Source organism: Lepidochelys olivacea, assembly GCF_965140295.1.
Source record: "Lepidochelys olivacea isolate rLepOli2 genome assembly, chromosome: 1".
Lineage (NCBI taxonomy): Eukaryota > Metazoa > Chordata > Testudines > Cheloniidae > Lepidochelys > Lepidochelys olivacea.
The window spans coordinates 120,647,946-120,668,283 of record NC_140411.1 but is presented as its reverse complement, the minus strand read 5'-3'; the positions used below and the strand labels follow the sequence as shown (position 1 = coordinate 120,668,283).

General features: G+C 40.5%; 1 protein-coding gene across 3 annotated transcripts in view; it reads right to left on the bottom strand.

Annotated features, from left to right (window-relative positions):
• AFF3 (ALF transcription elongation factor 3) overlaps positions 1-20,338 on the bottom strand; it is a 478,017-nt gene that overhangs the window by 12,164 nt on the left and 445,515 nt on the right. For all 3 annotated transcript variants that reach the window (XM_084641601.1, XM_084641602.1, XM_084641603.1), the window contains 6 exons: positions 12,430-12,493; positions 7,483-7,619; positions 5,534-5,605; positions 3,191-3,284; positions 505-554; positions 149-363 (listed from right to left, as the gene is read on the bottom strand). In XM_084641601.1, coding sequence (XP_084497727.1) covers positions 149-363; positions 505-554; positions 3,191-3,284; positions 5,534-5,605; positions 7,483-7,619; positions 12,430-12,493 — 632 coding nt within the window. The remainder of the gene's footprint in view (positions 1-148; positions 364-504; positions 555-3,190; positions 3,285-5,533; positions 5,606-7,482; positions 7,620-12,429; positions 12,494-20,338) is intronic.

Below are 20,338 nucleotides of genomic sequence, written 5' to 3'. Positions count from 1 at the left end.
AAACTGTTTTTGTTACCTTTTGGGACAGACTAAAAGAATACACCTCTGTAATCCAGAAGGTAAGATCTTCCAGTAGGACCACTGTCATAGTAGGTCAATATATTGTCTTATTGGCATGTTTTTAAAGGACATGTGTTAGGTTATGCACCTCTATTTTCCTTGGCTAGATTGTCAGCCATCTCCCAGTAGTCATAGCTGTGCAGGATGCTGTTGGTGACGCTGACGTGATTGGCTGCCATCTGATGAATACGCTGTGGAATGCTGATAGTGGAAGAGGGGGAAGGGGCACCGGTGCTCCCCTGGGATCCTACAGAGCTGACGGGAGAAGGGCTAGGAGACATGGGGGATGGAGTTCCTGTGCTCCTGTAACAGAACATTGATATATATAACTGTACATATATATATGTAAAGGTGACATGAACAAAACATGAAAATAACAGAACATAGCAAACGCCATTTCTCACTGCTATTCAGACATAGTTTCTGTGCGATGAGTGAACTTACTTTCCACTGGCACCCCATGGAGATGGAGCCTGGGCAGCTTTTGATGAATTCTGTAGAACGAACAAAAAACCCCATTTACAAACCTGTAATTTAAACAGGACTGTGAAATGAACGTCGACAAAGAGAATGTAAAGATGGGGTGCAAAAAGTAGCAGTGATAAATATGAAAAGTGTATGCAGGTCTTATGATGCCATAAATCAATTAGGCCAAATTCAGAGACGGTACAGACGGTGATGTCAGGGAGACTCCCTTACATTCAGTGTGAGGTGATAAGTCTTCCCTGAACTAGAGCCTGATTAAGCCATATGCGGGGATGAGTCATTCCTGTGTTAGGCTCCAGTCAATCCACAAACCAGGAGCTGGTCTTGTGACTCTCAGAGTGGGTATATAAGCCTCACAGGAGAAACAATAGCTTCATAGCTTGGAACTCTTCTTTGCCTGACAGTGGTGACAGACTCCACAGGCCTCAGCCTGCTCCAGTCCTAGCCTTACCCCAGTCTTGTCCCCAGTCCTGCTCCCACCCTGCTCTTACCTTGTTACAACACTGCTCTTGACTCCTGATTCTGGTTCTGACTCTTGGCTCCAACCCCCAGACCTGACTGTCCTTGCCTTGGTTTCAGACATTCATTTAGACGCAGCAAGATCTCTCAAAGCTACTTATGTCCATCCTGCTGATGTGTAAGGGAGTCTAAGAGCAGGAAGAAGGTGGGAGACACTTACAACTTAAATTAAAATAGTCTCTGCCCTACTTAGTTTAGACTCTGTTAGACACCAGTATGATGAGGGAAGTTGCTCTCAGAAAGTGTAATTGAGTCTAACTTACGGCATCTTCTCCATAGCCACTGATTCGCCTGTGGGCTTTGTTCTGCTTTCATGACCCGAACTGAATCTCTTATTTTCTCAAAAATTTTTAACTCCCAAATGTCTGTGGCTTCTTAAAATTCTCTGCTTTATTAATTTTTTGAAAATGGAAATAAAAAGTTTAAAAGAAGATTTAAATAATTTTTCTTTTCTAAAAGAAAAAGATACCAAATTTACACCAAAAATGTGTGTGACAAATTCTGATCTATTTTCTTATTTGACAATACATCTGAGAGTTTTTTAATGCAGTCAGCATGTCATGTTAGATGATTTTGAAAGGTTTTAGGTACAAATATATGAAAGAAGTCTAGAATTGGCTTGTTTTCCACTGAAAAGATGACAAATGAGCAATTTTTCATTTTTTACTTTGCTTTCTAATGAGAATCTGCAGAATTATTATACCAGCAGAAGCCCTGCAAAAAACCCCAAGCTTTTCTTGTAGGATGCTTATGTTACTATAATAAAAAATAAATATCACCTTCGTTTTCTGTAGAAAGGTTTCTTTCTTCTGTTAAGAGACATTTCACATGGTTGTGAGACTTTTTTACTATGTGTTATTTGAATTGGTAGGAGAAGTACAGTGTTACAATATTTATAGATTTCTTACCAATAGACTAAAGATGATTATTAGAGAAACACAAGTTTAATTAAATATTCCTCAGAGTTTAGATCCAATTTTGAGGACATCTATTTCAATTTCATAGTAAAAGATTTGTCACCTTTCCTGCCTATTTTCATGGGTTTATAATTTGGTCATGAAAATTTGTGCCTCTACTTAAAGTTCATCATTAACAAAATATTTGTGCTGGGGAGTTTTTTCCATTTTATGTACAAGACGGGACAACCCCTGCCCTCTCCTCCCCAAAATAAAAAACATACTAAAATACCCCAAACCAAATGACTACCTAGGGTACCCAAAGAGAATCAGGACTGCAGAGCATTTGTACCCTCACTGCTCTCTGATTTTATATCTCAGGATATAAAAACAAATTGAAGGGTAGAAGCAGCCACCAATTTTTTTTTTTCAGAGAAATACAAAGATTATGTTTGTAGGCCAAATATTTGACCTACTCTGTTATAGATCCATCTGGAATGTTTTGATTTCCAGATGTTTTCCAATCAAATATTGTCACTTTAGGGAACATTTTAAAAATCTAATGACTTCCTGTCATACTAAAAATAAAATAGTGCACTGCATTATGAGAGAGTGGCGAATTGAAGGGAATATCTGGGGAAAACAAGATAGGAAGTGGAGGCAAGCACAGGTGTGCCAAGTTGGTGGCAGGTATATATTCTGACCACAGATATACTTGCATGCACCTCCCACTGAAGCCAATGTGGACTCCAGCCCAATACCTTAGGGAAGAATTTATCCCTTTGCCTCTTCTTATACGCTGATGGCCATAAATAGGAATCCTACAAGTTATTCCAAATATGGAGCGAGCTCAAAGTCCCGAACCCATACGAAATCTACCTTGTGGTGCATCCTGAAGTGGATTCTGATTGTGAATACTGTGAAACTTATTCGTTGCAGAGCACCATGAATCACACTGGACAATCAAGAAAAAAGAGAATGGGCTGCATGTGTCAGTTTCATGGCAGGGTAAGTTGCTCTTCCTTCAGTAAGTTGTAAGTTGTGTATGCTGAATACATGTGCTTTTGTGAATATAGAATAACAACCTGGAAATTAACGGCTTCCACTGAGGCCTGTGACAAAACTCCAGTGGGAGTAGGATTGGGTCCAACAGGGCTACTCTTTTGGAAAAGATGCAGTATCTCATATCATTATTAGCAATTTGAAAATGTAATATAGTATGAAAGTACCTTGAAATAATCAATAAGTGCTTTTGAATACTTTACAGCGTGGTCTCTTTTGAGTCGGAACATTCTCCAGTACAGAAGTGCCAAACAGCGATAACTAGAAGAAACAGAAAGAAGACCACATGTAAAATGTGTTACAGCACCTTTAAAGCACAAAGGTGGCACCTAATCTTGGGGACATATGACCCAGGAATAGACTAGTCAATGGAGAAGATAAGAGCTGTCTCAGGCTTATTCATGTTAGATGACTATGACCCCAAAGGACGGACTCTTCAAATAGCTGGAAACTGCCAGGGAACAAGGATGCCCCTAACATGTCTACATTTCCCTAGTCACACGCCTTTCCTGAGGTAATATAAAAGCTGCCAAGAATACTCTCTTCTGCCTGAGGATTCCTGTACAAAGCACATGCTAAGCAGGAATAACTAGAACAAACGGGAAGCACAGGGGAGGATCTGGCCCATTGTCTCTACGGTTTCTGTAGAGCACCGTGCACCTTTATAATACCATATAAATAAATAAGCAATAATAGTAATTAACAATAATTATACAGTCATAGAAATGTAGAGCTGGAAGACACCTTAAGAGGTCATCTAGTCCAGTCCCTTGCACTGAAGCAGGACTGAGTGCACCTAGACCATCCCTGTCAAATGCTTGTCTAACCCGGTCTTAAAAACCTCCAATAACGGGGATTCCACAATCCTCCATTTTGCAGGGATTCCACGTAACACACATAACAACAATAACTGATAAATAAATAATACATACAAAATGCTTGATCTTCTCCATCAGGTTTTTGTGTATTCACAAGATGGGGGATTGCTCAACAGTATGTAACACAACAAAAATCAGTAACACTTGTTTTCATTTGGTCACAGAGGCCAAGATTTTCAAAGGTTATTGGTGTTTTGGATGCCCACTTTGAGATACCTTAGAGCAGCCTAAATTTCGAAAGTGCTGTCTTCTCACCCTCTGATAATCTCACCTAATTAAGCTTCATTGTGCAGCCAAAAATCAAATCAAAGCACTCAAAATCACTAGCCACTGTTGCAAATCTCAGCCAGGGTTGTTGTAATTCACTTTCATAGTGTTTTCTTTTTTTAGATCTGCAACCTTGAAAGTTTGAAATTTCCTCTTTTACCACTAGAGGACAGTCTTTTCTTAGGAGATCAGAATCAGATAAACTAGTTGTGTGGCAGTATGCCCAGTTTGCATTGTACAGAGCCAGAGGATACAATGGACTTACAGTCCTCATAATTCTCACTCTGCCACCTTCATAGGTTACAGTACATATGCAAATGATGTCAACTCATCTGCTACGTGGCAGACAATGAGTTAGGGTTGCTATGCAGTGCTGAAGGAGTGCTCTGCCTACTTTCCCTTGCTGTGACCTTTCTGCTTAAACAGATGCAGTGGCTTTATGAATCTGAATTAAATTCCACAGACTAAAATGCTAGGTCCGTTCTGGAAAACACTTTACAAGCCCCAGAAATAGACATGGTCAGCTATTTTTAAAAGCAATTTTTAGTCGTTTTCCCATTTAAGCATTTTTAAAACAATTATTGTTAATCTTACTTGTGCACCCAATTGTGCATTAAAGCAGTGATAAAGGACATATAGTTAATTAAAAATAGATCACTAAATAGTCTTTCTTTTTTATATAAAATGATAAATTAAGATTGCTTAATTTATAGATTCTAAATACACATTTAATTTGGATTTTTATAGATGTTAAGAATAGATAAACTGTTGTAAAACCCATTTACTAAGAATCCATAACCATGTAATAGATATTGTACATGTTAACTATATAGTTGTTAAAATTTAAATTTAATTTAAATAACATTATTATTACTGTTCAGCAACTTTTTACAGAATCTAAGTTAAATGCATATATCTGGGAATAGTCATTCAAAGAGTTCATCCAAATTGTTTAATTATCAACATACTAACCCTTCAGACAATATGAGTATAATTTATGATGATTGAACCTAAAATGTTATACACAGAAGAAATTACTGAGACGCTGTTACAAGGAAAGTACATCAGTCATAAAAATACAGACCATCAGGCACTTAAAAATTAATTACGCTGACGTGCCATAGCTGACCTGTCACAGCCAATAAATCTGAATTGCTTATTTACAGAAACAGAACGCAGACCAGGCAGTAATACAAGGAAAAACATGTGACACTGGTCTAGATCTTTTTGGATCAGGAAGTATTCTCTCTCTGTCAGCAGACAACACAAAACCAAAGTCCTCTATCTGACTGCACTAAGCATTTGATTTTCAAGGACTGACTCACTGCATCAAAGAAGTCTTTGAGTAAATATTGATGTACTAACCATAATGCTGCTAGCTGTTTGTCCTCTGGAGTGGCATTAGGTCCTGCGTGGGTTTTTAGTCTCACAGCATACCTTAAAAAAAGGGGAAAAGCCGGTATTAAGGCCAGTGTGTGTTAACAGGAGACCACCTTACTGTTGGGTCACATCCTCATGGAGCTGTCCCGATTTACACCCGTTGAGGACCTGCCCCATTACGTTTATTCTTTCAGTTATCACAGATACATTTTGTGCTCTTCAGTTCATGCTTTCGAGCCATTCTGCCATTAGCTCTCTCTCCCTCCCAGCCTAATTAATTCTCTTCAGCCAGCAGTAACTCCCTTGGAAATCCATACAATATTAAGGGGATTCGGCTTTGGAGAGTTATTGCTCCTTGGTTTGCCTTGTGTAGTCCTCCCAAAATATTCTCCAGCCCTGTGGAACCCCAATTTTGCAGAGTTCATGCAAAAAGGCTTCCACAGAATTTGAGGGCAGAAGAGAACGTATCATGGAGCCAGTGCTCTCCTCACACTGCAAATTTTGGGCTTGTCTCTCCAGTTTTGCTCCTCCAAGCACTGAGTAGCAGAGGGCAGCATGTGGCTCACAGCTATTTTGGTCCTATGACATTCAGTTCAAATTCTTCAAAGATCTACAGTAGTAGCATTGCTATTTCAAGAATGTGTGTGCTAACCAGCCAAATCAATTCCTGGAAATCTCAACTTCTGATTTAGCACCTGAGCAATGGACAAGATTAGTGCAACATACAATACCTCTGGGCTTGCTTCCAGAAGAATACATGTTCCCCGTAATTAGCTGATTGTATTTCATCTTTGTAATCAAACTCTAATTCTGACATCAGTGCAAATGCATTGTGTGCATGATAATCCACACCTTATTTCAATAAACACTTGTCCTGATAAACCAGTTACTTTTTTGGACTATACCTAGCAGGCAGCTCATAAACAATTTACTTTATAACTATGAAATCCTAACTACATGCATAGATGGAGCTCTAAGCAAAATTCAGGGCCAGAGTCAGGACCGTAAATATACTGTAATTAGAGAAGACAAAGCAGACAAAGAAGGGCAACTATGCTGCTTGTGATGGTGCAGGTCAGAGGGGGTGGGAATAAGTATAGAGAGCTTTATAGTGGTGAGCAAAAGGTATTTTATCTTATGTCATTCCTTCGTGTCAGAGTCAGCTGGCTGAGCTGGCTTTACTGCGACTAAAAAGCATAAGAAGTGAGCCCAAACTGGGACCACAATACAGTAGAATTGTTTACACAAATGAGAATATGGTCAGATCAGCAGAGAAATCTGGAAGAAAACACTTGTTTTAAAAGTTTTGCAGAACTATGATTTTTAAAAATATTAAACTTTGAAAGTGAATTTAGTGCTGGTGAAAGCTGCTTGGCTGACTGCCCTGGGGAATTAAATTCTCTATCTACAGAACAGGTATAATGTGGTCACTGGCAGTGCAAATTTTCTTTGCCAACGTGCCTTAATTCTGTTCTGGACGGACCACTCTTTGGATGAGAGAATAGCTCAGACTCCATGATGATTCAATCTTTGCCTTTTTTAGCTGAGACTGTTGATAAGGATGCCTGTTGATGTCAGCTTTAATAGGGGAAGAGGGTTGTGGTGTGCATGCTTGTCCAGCAGGAACTGGATTGCGATTACCAACATATTTCACATAGACCAAACAATAGCAATGGGATTGTATTGATCTTCAGCCACTACCAATCTGGGTTGGATTAGAACTGATGGCCAAATGGTGGAAATTCCATAATCACATTATCAACCTCCTTAGGCACTGAGTTCCCCAAATGATGAATATTGACTGTTGTAGTTTGTTTGTTTTTGTTTTAAATATTTCCATCTGTAATTTCTACCCATGTTTAAAGGCATTCAGGTATGTTCTCCTCCTGATGGAAAATATATCCAAACAGTGCTGTTGTTCCATACAAGCTTACCTGATAAGTTCAACTGTTTCTGAATACATTGTATAAGGGGATTTAGATTCCATGGGGCCTTGTTCCATAGCATTTCCACATTCAATAAATGATAATGCTGCTTCAGCGTAATTCAGTGCCTTTCCAAATTTCTCCACCTGGCAGATAAAATAAGGTCACAGAGAAATATTGGAGTCACCAAACTAGGGTTACAAATTGTAGCAAAACAAGTTACACATAGGTAAGGTTGATGCAAGCTGACACAAAACATCCCTTCAAATTCTAAAAGACTTACAAATATGGCTGTGAGGAAGCAAACACTACTACAACGAAGAAAGCTAACGCCAAGGGAATTTATGACTGAGGTTGAGCAAACTGGTTTGGATAAAATAACAAAAGAAGCAGCAAAAGGAGAAAAAAGAAACAAAGAAAAATATAACAACCCAATAGGCATATCACTTATCATGCTTGGATGTAAATACAATCTTTCAATGCTAAACAAAGAAAGGTAATGACTAGCCTGTAACTAAGAGAAATAAGGAGCAAATGGTTGGAAATTTTTTTGAGTTCTTGGCAGAGAGCTAGAGGAAAATAATTAAGGAGGGTAAGATTTAAAAAATCATTATGAGGATGAACTTTTGCCCAAAATACAAACTAGACCTGGATCAAAGCTCTGAGGTTTTAACGTATGAAGTTATTCTTAGCTCCTTTTCTTGTCCAGATTTTGCATACATTTGCACTAGCTGGTTTCTGTCAAGATTCAAAAGGAGATCTATCAAAAGATTGCAAGAAAAGTTGTCCTTCAGGTCCTTCCAACCCATTCAGCACTAGGAAACACCAGAGAGTTTACGAGATAGCCTGTTCTTGTAAGAATTCCTACCTAATTTCTAGACTAAAGGGTTTTAGATATGTTTGCACAAGCTTTAGATGTGCAGACTTTGGATTCAGGCTTATTCCAACTGCCTAACACGATGGCTTCGCCTACACTATGGCTACATCTACATTATAAGCGAGGGATGTGATTCTCAGCTCGCATAGACTTACCTGTGCTAGCTCTCATCTGAGCTAGCATGCTAAAAACAGTAGTGTAGCTGTGGTAGTATGGGCAGCAGCCATGACGGCACCATGCTAACTGCCCTGAATACAAACCTGCCTGAACCTTGTGGGTATGTACTCAGGGCCGCTAGTGTAGTGCTGACAGACCCCGGTCGGCACGATCAAACTGGGGACCTCTGGCGCTTAGTGCATGAGCCTCTACCGCACAAGCTAAAAGCCAACTGGCTGTCAGCCAAGGCTGTAGAGCAGACTCATTAATCTCTCTCTCTCTCTCTAAGTGGTCTCCGTGCCACTAGATGGGACAGAACACCATGCCCAGGAGGTGTGTGGGTTACATACTTCCCCTAGCTGAGGAAGTGCATCCTGAGCTTCAGAGACTTCCCAGTTGAAATCCCAGATGAGCCCCCACCTATAGTGCCGACAGACCCCGGTTGTCGGTGAGCGGGGTCGAACCTGGGGCCTTTGGAGCTTAGTGCATGAGTCTCTACTGCAGGGGTCCTCAGACTTTTGTACTGGTGACCCTTTCACACAGGAAGCCTCTGAGTGCGACCCCCCTTATACATTAAAAACACTTTTTTATATATTTAACACCATTATAAATGCTGGAGGCAAAGCGGGGTTTGGGGTGGAGGCTGACAGATCGAAATCGCCCATGTAATAACCTCACGACACCATGAGGGGTCCCGACCCCCAGTTTGAGAACCCCTGCTCTACTGCATGAGCTAAAAGCCACCTGGCTTAGCTAAGGCTGTAGAGCAGACTAATTTTATCTCTCTCTCTAAGTGCTCTCGGTGCCACTAGATGGGACACAACACCACACCCAGAAGGTGTGTGAGTTACACTAGCACATGCCACTGCTACCACTCTCCATGACACCGCCAAGCATACTACCCTACTGTTTTTAGTGTGCTAGCTAAGATGAGAGCTAGGACAAGTATATCTTCATGAGCTGAGAATCGCCCCCCAGGTCACAATGTAGATGTAGCCTATGAGGTATTCTGGGGCCTTCACTATAGCTATTGTTTTTCTGTGGAAGGCTCTCAGAAGCCACAGTGATGGGTAGCAGTATAAAACCCTAAAAGAGAGAGACGGACATTGCCACAATGATATTTTTATTCATTTTAAAGAAATTTTAAAGATAACAAATATGGGAGGAGAATACAAACAAGGTTCCTGGTGAAACACTATCAAATAATAATCATTGAGGGAGTGCTCCATTACAGGAGAAAGATGGACAGAATCAGAAAGGTCCAAAATAGAAGAAAGGAAAGGCATCCTCTACAGAGAATTCAGCATAGAAGCAGGAGGATTAGTGACAAAGAGAAAAAAAAACAAGATATAAATATTAGAAAAGTATAATAACCCAGTCAGTAGGTCGTTTATCAGCCACATTGGCATTAAGTCAAGAAAGGTAATGATTACTCTGTAACTTGGAAAAATAAAGGCCATGACCAAGAACCTAAATAAGGATGGTACCTCCTGTAGGCACCCAGTTCTGAAAATCGTGGCCTGTGCATCCTGAAACTTTCCGAGTTCTTGTCAGAAGAAAATAATCAAGGAGTCTATAGGGAATATAATAGTCTAGGGTTCTAGAAAATAACTGTCAGCCAGATTCTGGTCTCATACTAGTGTGAAATCAGAACCAGGTTCAGTACCTTTAAAAGTTCTGCGGGGTTATTCAACAGCAATGATCTCATCTGAAATCCTTCTTTAGCTTCCTCCTCACTGACTTTTTCCTACATATACTCTGGTCTGGCTTCTGCCCTCTCTGTTGCCCGACCCAGGTCACTATTGACTTTCTCCCACTAAAGGGTTCATCTGTATTCTCATTACTCTTTATCTACTGCCGCCTTCAGCACAGTCAATCACTCTCTCCTCCTGACTTTCTGCCTTCTTTCGGCTTGCGTGATTGTGCTTTCCATGTTTTCCTCCTCTTTATATGACTGCTCCTGCAGACTCTCCTTCAGTGACTCCTCAAATGCCCAATTCCTCTTCTCTGTTGTTATTCTTTGGAGTTTGTGTCTTCAGTCCCCCCCTTTCTTTCTCTCTAGACACCCTCTGCTGGCTCCCATGATTTCAACTACCACCTCGACATGGGCGAATCCTAAATTTACCTCTCTGCCCTGACCCCTCTTCTCTTCCATCAGAATCCAGGTGGAAAAAAGGTTGTAGAGAGCCATTAGTATATTCAACTCATCTAGTTGAAATCTATTGCACAAAGTGAAAGACTAGTTGATCTTATTCCTTTCTAAGGTATTAGGCTTTGGAATGGTACATTGGCTCCAATCTCCCTTAGGTACTTCTATGGCCCCACTGCTGTAGTATCTGAGCACTTCACAATCTTTTTAATATTCTGACCTTCATGACACCCCTGTGAGGTAGGGAAATGCTATTATCCCCATTGCACAGCTGAACGGAACAGAGCCGGGGAACCGAAGCACAGAGAAACAAAGTGACTTTCCCAAGGTCGTTCAAGAAACTTGTGATGGAGCCAGGAGTTGAACCTGCAGCTCCAAAGTCCCAGGTTAGTCAAAGGTTAGTGTCTTAACCACTGGAACACCCTTTTTCTTGAGCTAAAAAGCTCCTTAGTATAGTCAATAATTTCTCCATTTTTTCCTCAAAGAAATGCACCATTTACAGTTCTCTACAAGATTTTCTGACTTGAGTCACTTTAAAACAATATAAACCTGAATAAACCATGGAAAAGCACACTAATAAACTCTGGTCCAGAGCACAACTTTGCCTGACATACTATTTTCTTGGGATCCTACATTAGAGGCCTGCTCCTACTTCTTTGGGCATTTTAGGCTCAGCACAGCTGAGGCAGGTGGACTCCCAGTCACATTTCTGCTCCCCTGAACATGGGCAGCAGAGGCAACATGCCCCCCTCAGAGCAGCCGAAGGGACTGCGGTGCTAGCTGAAGATCTGTCAGAGCGCTGCGTGCTCTGTCCCATCCCCAGCATGTCCCTTCCCTTGTTCTCTGTGGCACACCTCGGGAAGGGGAGGAGTGCCTCAGTTCCACATACAGCCTCAGTCACCGCTTTGTTATAGGGAAACCTTGGCTGCCCCATTAGAGCAACCGAAGCCTGGGTCAGGAATTTGTTATTGCCATGGTCAGTTGTGTCAGGAGTTACCTAGAGGCCTGATAGAGAAATGATTATCTGTGTGTTGATATTATTTTGGCAGGAAGTATCTGTAATGAAAACAGGAGTCTTTTCGCCTTGGAGCAGTGAGGCTTTGTCCCGAGTCCTTTGAGATCAGTGGGAGTCTTTCCTTTGGCTTCTATGGGCTTTGGACTGATCCACTGAGCACAGTTACGGTATATCAAGCCAGTGGCTAGCCAGCTAGCTCTCCAGAAAAAAAAAGACATTTTGGAAATCTCATAGAGTCACTGCCGCCCAGATTTTAAAAGGTATTTATGTGCTGTGGAGCTCAGCGTTGCAATGCCCAACTGATTTAGGAGCCTAAATCTCATTTTCAAAAGGTATTTAGGTGCATTTTCAAAAGGTATTTAGGTACTATTGACAGTCAGTGGGTTTTAGGCTCCTAAGTGCCTAAATCCCTTTGACAATGAGATTTAGGTTCCTAAACCAGCTAGATGATGCAACACTGAGAGTCACAACTCTGAAATACCTTTCAAAATCTGGGTCTATTACTATAGCTACTCATTAAAGCAAAGGAATAAATGGAATTTTTCATTTATCCAAGAGTTGATCCCTGTAAGTTGTTATTTGTTTTAAGTCATAGTTTATTGGGCTATGAATACTTGATTGTATAAACACTTCTTAATTTAACAAGCCCAGCCATCCTGATAATAGATTTTATAATTACCCTAGCTGTGTCACACTGATGAAGAAGTTCCATTACACAAATAATACAGAACAACATAACTGGAAAGAAAATGTTCTCACCATTGCATCTGCTTTATGCTTCTTCCGTTTAGCTTCTTGCATAAAGTGATCTGCATTGCGTGGTCTACAAATAAGAATAAGAATATATTTTACTATTTTTGAAGTGCAAAACATTTTCAAGTTATTTTATCCCTTATTTCAAACCTGATTTGCAAACATTTTTGCAAAGAAAATATACTTAAAATGGAAATATGCATTTTGTATTTCCAGATTGCTCCCTGAGAAAACAATAGCATTTATGGCTGTTCTTGTTCTTCAGAAGTTAATAATTCAAAGAAAAAAATTAATAAAATTTGTTTTTATGGCTTATATAAACTGCTTCCCAAATTAGTGCAGTTTTGATCTTCAAAACAGACACAGGTACTAAACAGAGAAAGCAAACAGAGAAATGAAAATAAATAAATAAGGAAGAAAGTAAAGACGTCAGATGAAAACTTTCAGATCATATTTGGACACAAGCAAATTCTTTCTCAGGTTAGAATGAAAGATGTTTTATGAAATATCCATGCAGCAGTGCTGAAAATGTGATACATTTCCTTAATTTCTGCAACCATGCGTTATAGAATATTCATTTTTAATATCTGACTGTCTCATCTGCCCACTAATCCATACTTGCCAGGACTACTTCTAATGTTCCAAATTTCTAAGCAGCTGCAGACAGGTATCATTATATATATATATATATATATATATATATATATATATATATATATATATATATAATAGTAATACATATATGCAAGCATTCAAAAGTTAAGAAATGCCAGAATTAAGGTTGCCTGGGCAACCTTAATTTGGCCCCCTTGGGCTTATGCATTAAGATACAGTTTTTTCATAATCACATACTATTTTTTCCACAGAATCCCAGCCTCATTTAGTGCATAGGTTGGACATGCTCTGGGTATGAATCAGGATTGTGTAGTAAAGGAGACTATTTGTACATGGACCCCTGCTTCATTATGTTGCAGAATCTGGAAGGTTGTCATGAATGAGGCAGGGGCTTGCAGGAAGAGAAAGGATGGTTTCATGGGTAAGGTGACTGCTGCCTGGAGAACTGGATTCTATCCCTGCCTCTGCTACAGAATCCCTGTATAATGCTGGGCAAGTCACTTAAACCAAATTTTTCACAGATGATCACTAATTGTGTGTTCCTCATTTTCTGGATGCCTTACTTGAGACCCATGGGTCTGACATTCAGAAGTGCTGAGCACTCACAGCTCCTGGTGAACTCAATGAGAGCAGTGCTTTGAACATATAAAGTGCTGCATAAGACTACATGGTCTGAAAAATCATATCATAGGTATCTCAAATTGGGCATCCTAAATTAGACGATACTTTAGACCTTGATCTCTTTGTGCCTCCGTCTTCTATCTGTATAATGGGGATAATAATATCCGGTCATCTCACAGAGGTGATGTGAAAATAAATTAATGTTTGTGAAAGCCCATGAGAAAATTAATAATTCAGTCTTCAGAACAGGGTTTGAATAATGTGCAGTAAATGGGGCATCAGCCCACACACTGAACAATAAGGATAAAACAAATATCGAACAGCTGCTCATTAAGTGAGTGCTGTCCATCCTGGCTACTGAATGCGGCAGGGGTCATATGGAAAAAATAGTATGTGATCTTGTCACTAAAGATTGCATCATAATGCATAAACACAAGTGGGCTGAAGTAGATTACAAAAGCAACCTGAATTCTGGCATTTTCTATCTCTTGAGTGCTGGACTTGGCAACCTTAATAATGTTCTTTTAACATAGTTGTTGTGTGCTGCTTAGGGCTGTCAAGCAAATGTCACATGGCACAGCAGTGGGTCCAGATGCTATTCCCGCAGAGATCTTCAAGTGTGGGGCCATGAGCTGATCAGGAAGCCCACTGGTCTCTACCTAAAGTTTTGGGAACAGGAGGCTGTGCCACAGGAATTTAAAGATGTATCATTCACCTGTACAAAAGGAAAGGCAATCAGGCCTCTTGCAATAACCATTGTGGCATCTCGCTCCTTGCCACTGCAGGAAAAATACTCACCTAAACCAGCTAATTGATCAATTTGCAGAGAAGATACTGCCTGAAAGCCAAGGTGGCCTCTCCCCTGGGCATGGTACTTCAGACAAGATCTTTGCACTCCAGAAAGTTCAGGAGAAATGTTGGGAGCAGAATCAAGACCCATATGTAATTTTTGTTGATCTTACTACGGCCTTTGACTCTGAATAGAGATGGCCTGTGGACTAGTTTGGTTGCCCTAATAGGTTCATCCACATTATTAAATCTTTTCATGCAGGAATGCAGATTTGTGTCCTTGACCAAGGCTGCCTCTCAGCTCCTTTCATTGTCACAAATGGAGCAAAAGAAGGCTGTGTTCTTGCTCTGACATTATTCAGCATCATGTTTGCAGCTGTTCTAATAGATGCATTCAGAGACATTGATTGTGGCATTTGTATGCAGTACCATATGGATGGAGGTGTCTTGAATTTGCATTGCCTGTGTATGAAGACAAAAGTTAGGAAGACAATCATTGTGAATTACTGTTCACTGATGACCGTGCTATTGGCTCACAATTTCAGGGATATTCAGTTGCTTGGGGACTGCTTTGTATGTGCAGCAAAAGGTTTTGGCTTAACGATCAGCCTAAACAAAGACAGAGGTCACGGTCCAGCCTTGACTGGAAAGTACTGCCACTACTCCAGTTGGGTCCATTGATGATATACCACTCAAGGTCACTGGCAAATTTTGCTACTCAGGCAGTGTTGTTTCACAAGACACAATAATTGATGATGACATTATGAAACACATTGGTGCAGTCAGCCATGCCTTTGGAAAACTTCAGCATCATCCCTGGAATGAATATGCTGTCCGACTGCAAACAAAAATAGATGTTTATTGCACCATGGTCATCACCACATTTCTTCATGGCTGCGATACATGGACTACTTATCAATGCCATATAAAACACTTGGACCTATTCCACCTACAATGTCTATGGCAGATAATGGGAGTTGAATGGCAAGATACGGTTCCTAACACAGTGGTCCTTGGGAGCTGCAACATCACAGGCATTGAAGCTTTTATAGGGAAAGCACAGATGAGATGGTGCAGTCATGTGGTCCGTATGTCTGACAGTAGAATATCAAAGGCCATTTTCTACGGAGAACTGCAGACTGGAACTTGTTTGGGGGTCAGATCAAGAAAATGTTACTAAAACACTCTTAAGGCCAACCTCCAATCTTGCGATATTCACCCTAACACCTGGGAGCTCTTAGAGCATGACAAGATCTGATGGCGGCCGCTCTGCCACATTGGAGAGAAAGACTTTGATAGCTCACAGACTGCCGCAATCAAGGAGAGACGTGCAAGGCACAAAGCTAAAAGCAGTGCACAATTCATCTGCAACTGTTTTCACCTGTGGCACCCATGGACAGAGCTGCAGGTCCGGAATTGGTCTTTGGTCTTATCTCAGGACCCACAATATGTGACTGTAGCTCATCTGTCGAACTGACAACAGAAGATTCCATCATTATCTTCACTATCAAACGTGTAATATACATTCCAACTCTCAAAACCTTCCTTAAAAATAGCTCAAGATTGCTAATTGATAACAAATATCACATACTTTACATAACCCAAGCACTTCACAGCAAGGAAATGAACAGTTAAGACCATCCTAAATCTTATACTGCCCACACAGGCACTGAGCCTACAAGCACTTATACATATGCTTAACTTTACTATCTTGAGTAGTCATGCTGAAATAAATGGGGCTACTCATGATGGTCCATCATGATTGCAAAAGATGGATAGCAGTGGCTGACAATCTCTGGATTGAAGACATCACCAAAGAAGACTCATGATGGTAGTAAAGTAAAACGTGCGTAAGTGTTTTCAGGATCAGGGTCATAATAAGCAAATAATAATGATAATTTCTTTCAAGTATAAAGAAATGCATATTTCATCACAACACAATACCATTACTCAGATCCATGGATTGCTAGATTGTTGTTTCTCTTCATGTATCATTTTTATTATCTTGATTTTAGTATCCAAATAGCTTCTTTAAAGTAAATAAAGTCCATTTATCCATGAATACTTTTATGAATTTATCCATGAATATTTTTGAATACTGGTGAAATCATAGCAGAATTTTTGGAAACCTTCTTGATCCATTGATCACTTTGCACACTCAGTAGCTGACTTCCCAGTAAACTGCTGCACACCACCTATCAGTTGCTCGCTGGCCATCCCCTACTTTGATGACCCCCCACCATTCTTTCCATGGTAACTTTTGTGAAGTTATTTCCATTTCTATGCCTGATGTGACCAAAGTACATTAGTTTGTGCCCGTGGATTTCTAAGAGCAGAGGTTGCTTCTCCCTAACAATATTTCTAACATAAGCATCCATCTTCTTTTCCATCCAGGAAAGACGCAAGCACCACATCTCAAAGGCTTCAATTTTCCTTCTTTTCAGCAGCATTAGTTTCAACATATCTGAGGTCAGTTAAGAGGTGTTCAGCAACCCCCCGCCCGCCTCCATTCCTTCCACTTTAACAAAACCCTCCAGGGCTCGTCTCATAATAAATTCTGTCCCCATATTGAAAAGCCATGGGGACAGAGTGCACCCTCGTCTCAGACCCTGCCCAGTGGAAAACTGTTGCCCACTATTGCTTGCACCCTGGTTGACACTAGAGGTTTGCAGTGGGTTCAATGAGATGTTTTGGAATCCACCACGTCTGCTTGTATCCTCCAGAGACAGTCACGTCAGATGGTATCAAATGCTTTGGAGTAGTCAATGAAGCACATGATCAGTGGGTGACTGTATTCCCTGCATTTTTCAATAATATGGCAGACATTCATGATTTGATCATGTCTGTCTCATAAAAACCAGCTTGTTATGGTGGTAGTTATGCTTATGACTAAGATTATGTCATGGAAGTCACGGATTCTGTGACTTCCAGAGACCTCCGTGACATTTTTCCACTTTAGCCCTGAGGCAGTGGGGCTAGAGCTGTCAGCTGGCAGGGCCCTGCAGCTCCCAGTGGCCATGGACAGGGGAGGGGGAACCTGAGTTCCCAGCCGCTGCGGGCGGCAGGGCGATGCCGGTGTTCCTAGTCACGGTGGATGGTGGGGGGGACCACAGAGTTCCCAACTGCCACAGGTGGTGGGGGGCCCCCACAGTTCCCAGTCCCTGGTCCTGGAGCTCCAAGCTATGGTGGGGACCCCTGCAGCTCCCAGCCGCCATGGGCGGTGGGGGGACCCCACAGCTGCAGCAGCAGTGGGTGCAGATCACAGGCTTCCGTGAATTTTTGTTTATTGCCCGTGACCTGTCCATGATGTTTACTAAAAATAAGCATGACAAAATCTTAACCTTAATTATGCTTTTATCATTTGCTTTATGCAATCCTGAATTATGTTGAACAACACTTGACTTGTGTGCAATATCAGAGAAATGGTATGATAGTTACTGTACTCTGTTATATCTCTTATCTTTGGTAAGGGCAGAAAGATTCCCTTTGTCCAGCTGTCTGGCCAATTTCTAATCATCCATACACTTGCAAATTTCCCACATGAGATCCATACCATGGTCACTGATCAATTTTAGCAATTCTGCTGGAGTGTTATCTACCCCTAGGTGCTTTCCCAGGCTTCATTTTTAAAAAGGGAAGAAGGTCCCAGGACCAGGCTCCAACCCAAACACGAACATCTACACTGCAATTTTATACCCCCAGAGCCTGAGCCTGAGTCAGCAGACACAGCCCAGCAGCAGGTGTCTTACTGCAGTGTAGACATACCCTACGTGGCTCTGATGAGGCACACAGATTGGCACAATAATCTCTCCATCCATATTTGATATAATCTTTGGCTGTCAATTAATCACAGTTAACTCACGCAATTAACTAAAAAAATTAATCATGATTTAAAAAATTGCAATTAATCGCAATTTTAATTGCACTGTTAAACAATAGAATACCAATTTAAATTTATTAAGCATTTTGGATGGTTTTGCTACATTATCATATATATTGTATTCTGTGTTGTAACTGAAATCAAAGGATATATTTTTGATTAGAAATATTTGGACTGTAAAAATGATGAACAAAAGAAATAGTATTTTTCAGTTCACTTCATGCAAGTACTGTAGTGCAATCTCTTTGTCGTGAAAATGCAACTTACAAATGCAGATTTTTTTTGTCACGTAACTGCATTCAAAAACAAAACAATGTAAAACTTCAGCGCCTACAAGTCGACTCAGTCCTACTTCAAGTTCAGCCAATCACTAAGACAAGCAAGTTTGTTTACATTTACAGGAGCTAATGCTGTCCTCTTCTTATTTACGTCACCAGAAAGTGAGAACAGGCATTTGCATGGCACTTTTGTAGCTGGCATTGCAAGGTATTTAGGTGCCAGATATACTAAACATTCATATGCCTCTTCATGCTTTGGCCACCATTTCAGAGGACATGCTTCCATGTTGATGATGCTCATTAAAAAATAGTGCGTTAATTAAATTTGTGACTGGACTCCTTGGGGGAGAATAGTGTGTCCCCTGCTCTTTTACCTGCATACTGCATTTTACCTGCATTTACCTGCATTATTTCATGTTATAGCAGTCTCGGATGATAATCCAGCACATATTGTTTATTTTAAGAACACTTTCACTGTGGATTTGACAAAACGCAAAGAAGGTACCAATGTGAGATTTCTAAAGATAGCTACAGCACTCGACCCAAGGTTTAAGAATCTGAAGTGCCTTCCAAAATCTGAGAGGGACAAGATGTGGAGCATGCTTTCAGAAGTCTTAAAAGAGCAACACTCTGATGCGGAAACTACAGAACCCGAACCACCAAAAAAGAAAATCAACCTTCTCCTGGTGGCATCTGACTCAGATAATGAAAATGAACATGCGTTGGTTCGCACTGCTTTGGATTGTTATCGAGCAGAACCTGTCATCAGCATGGACGCACGTCCCCTGGAATGGTGGTTGAAGCATCAATATATTTGAAAATGTACAAAACACCCAAAAATATTTAAATAAATAGTATTCTATTATTGGGTATTCTATTATTGTTAACAATGCGATTAATAGCAATTAATTTTTTTAATCACTTGACAGCCCTAATATCATCACCTTCAGTAAGAACTCTGCCCTCATGATCTTTTAATATGCTTGTTTGCAGGGAAAACTTCTCAGAAAGAAATCTGACAAATGGGATTTATGATATTCTTAACTACTCATTGCATTTCTTTTTAAGTACTTGGGTATTGTAAATGCCGATAGGTATCTATATTACGGTCACTTAGCAATCTTAATTATTTTTGAAAAAGGACGTTTTTTGAGTTTGGGAAATTGTCAAGCTGTCTGGAGTGACTCACAAGCATGGGTACCAACTTCAGGGCAGACTGTTACAAACTAGGGCATAAGCCCCAAACTGGTTGTGAGTTCTATACTTAGATTTCACCAACCAGGTATCAAGAGTGATCTCTTCAAGCACTATAACAGCCTTAACATGGAGTCACAGACAGTTCCCTTGGGCACTCCGATCTATCACGCCACCCAGGCAAGCCTGCCTTTGTGACAGATGGTCCCTTACACCAAAAATCACAACAACATTCATGTTATTCCCAGTCCCAAAGGACCAGTCACTTAGGTCAATTGCACCTCAGATCCTATATTAAAGACATTGCTTGTAGCCAATCCTATAATAAACTAATTAAAGACTTAGTAACTAAGAAAAGAAATGAGAGTTATTTACCAGGTTAAACCAGGTAAACATACACACACACAAATGAGTTACGGTCTTAGGTCCAAAAGGTAATAGAAGCTGCTGTAATGTGCAAGTTCTATAAGTCCCCTAGGGCTAAACAAGGCAAAACAACTTGGGATCTCTTGTTTATGTTTAAGAACCTTCACCCTTC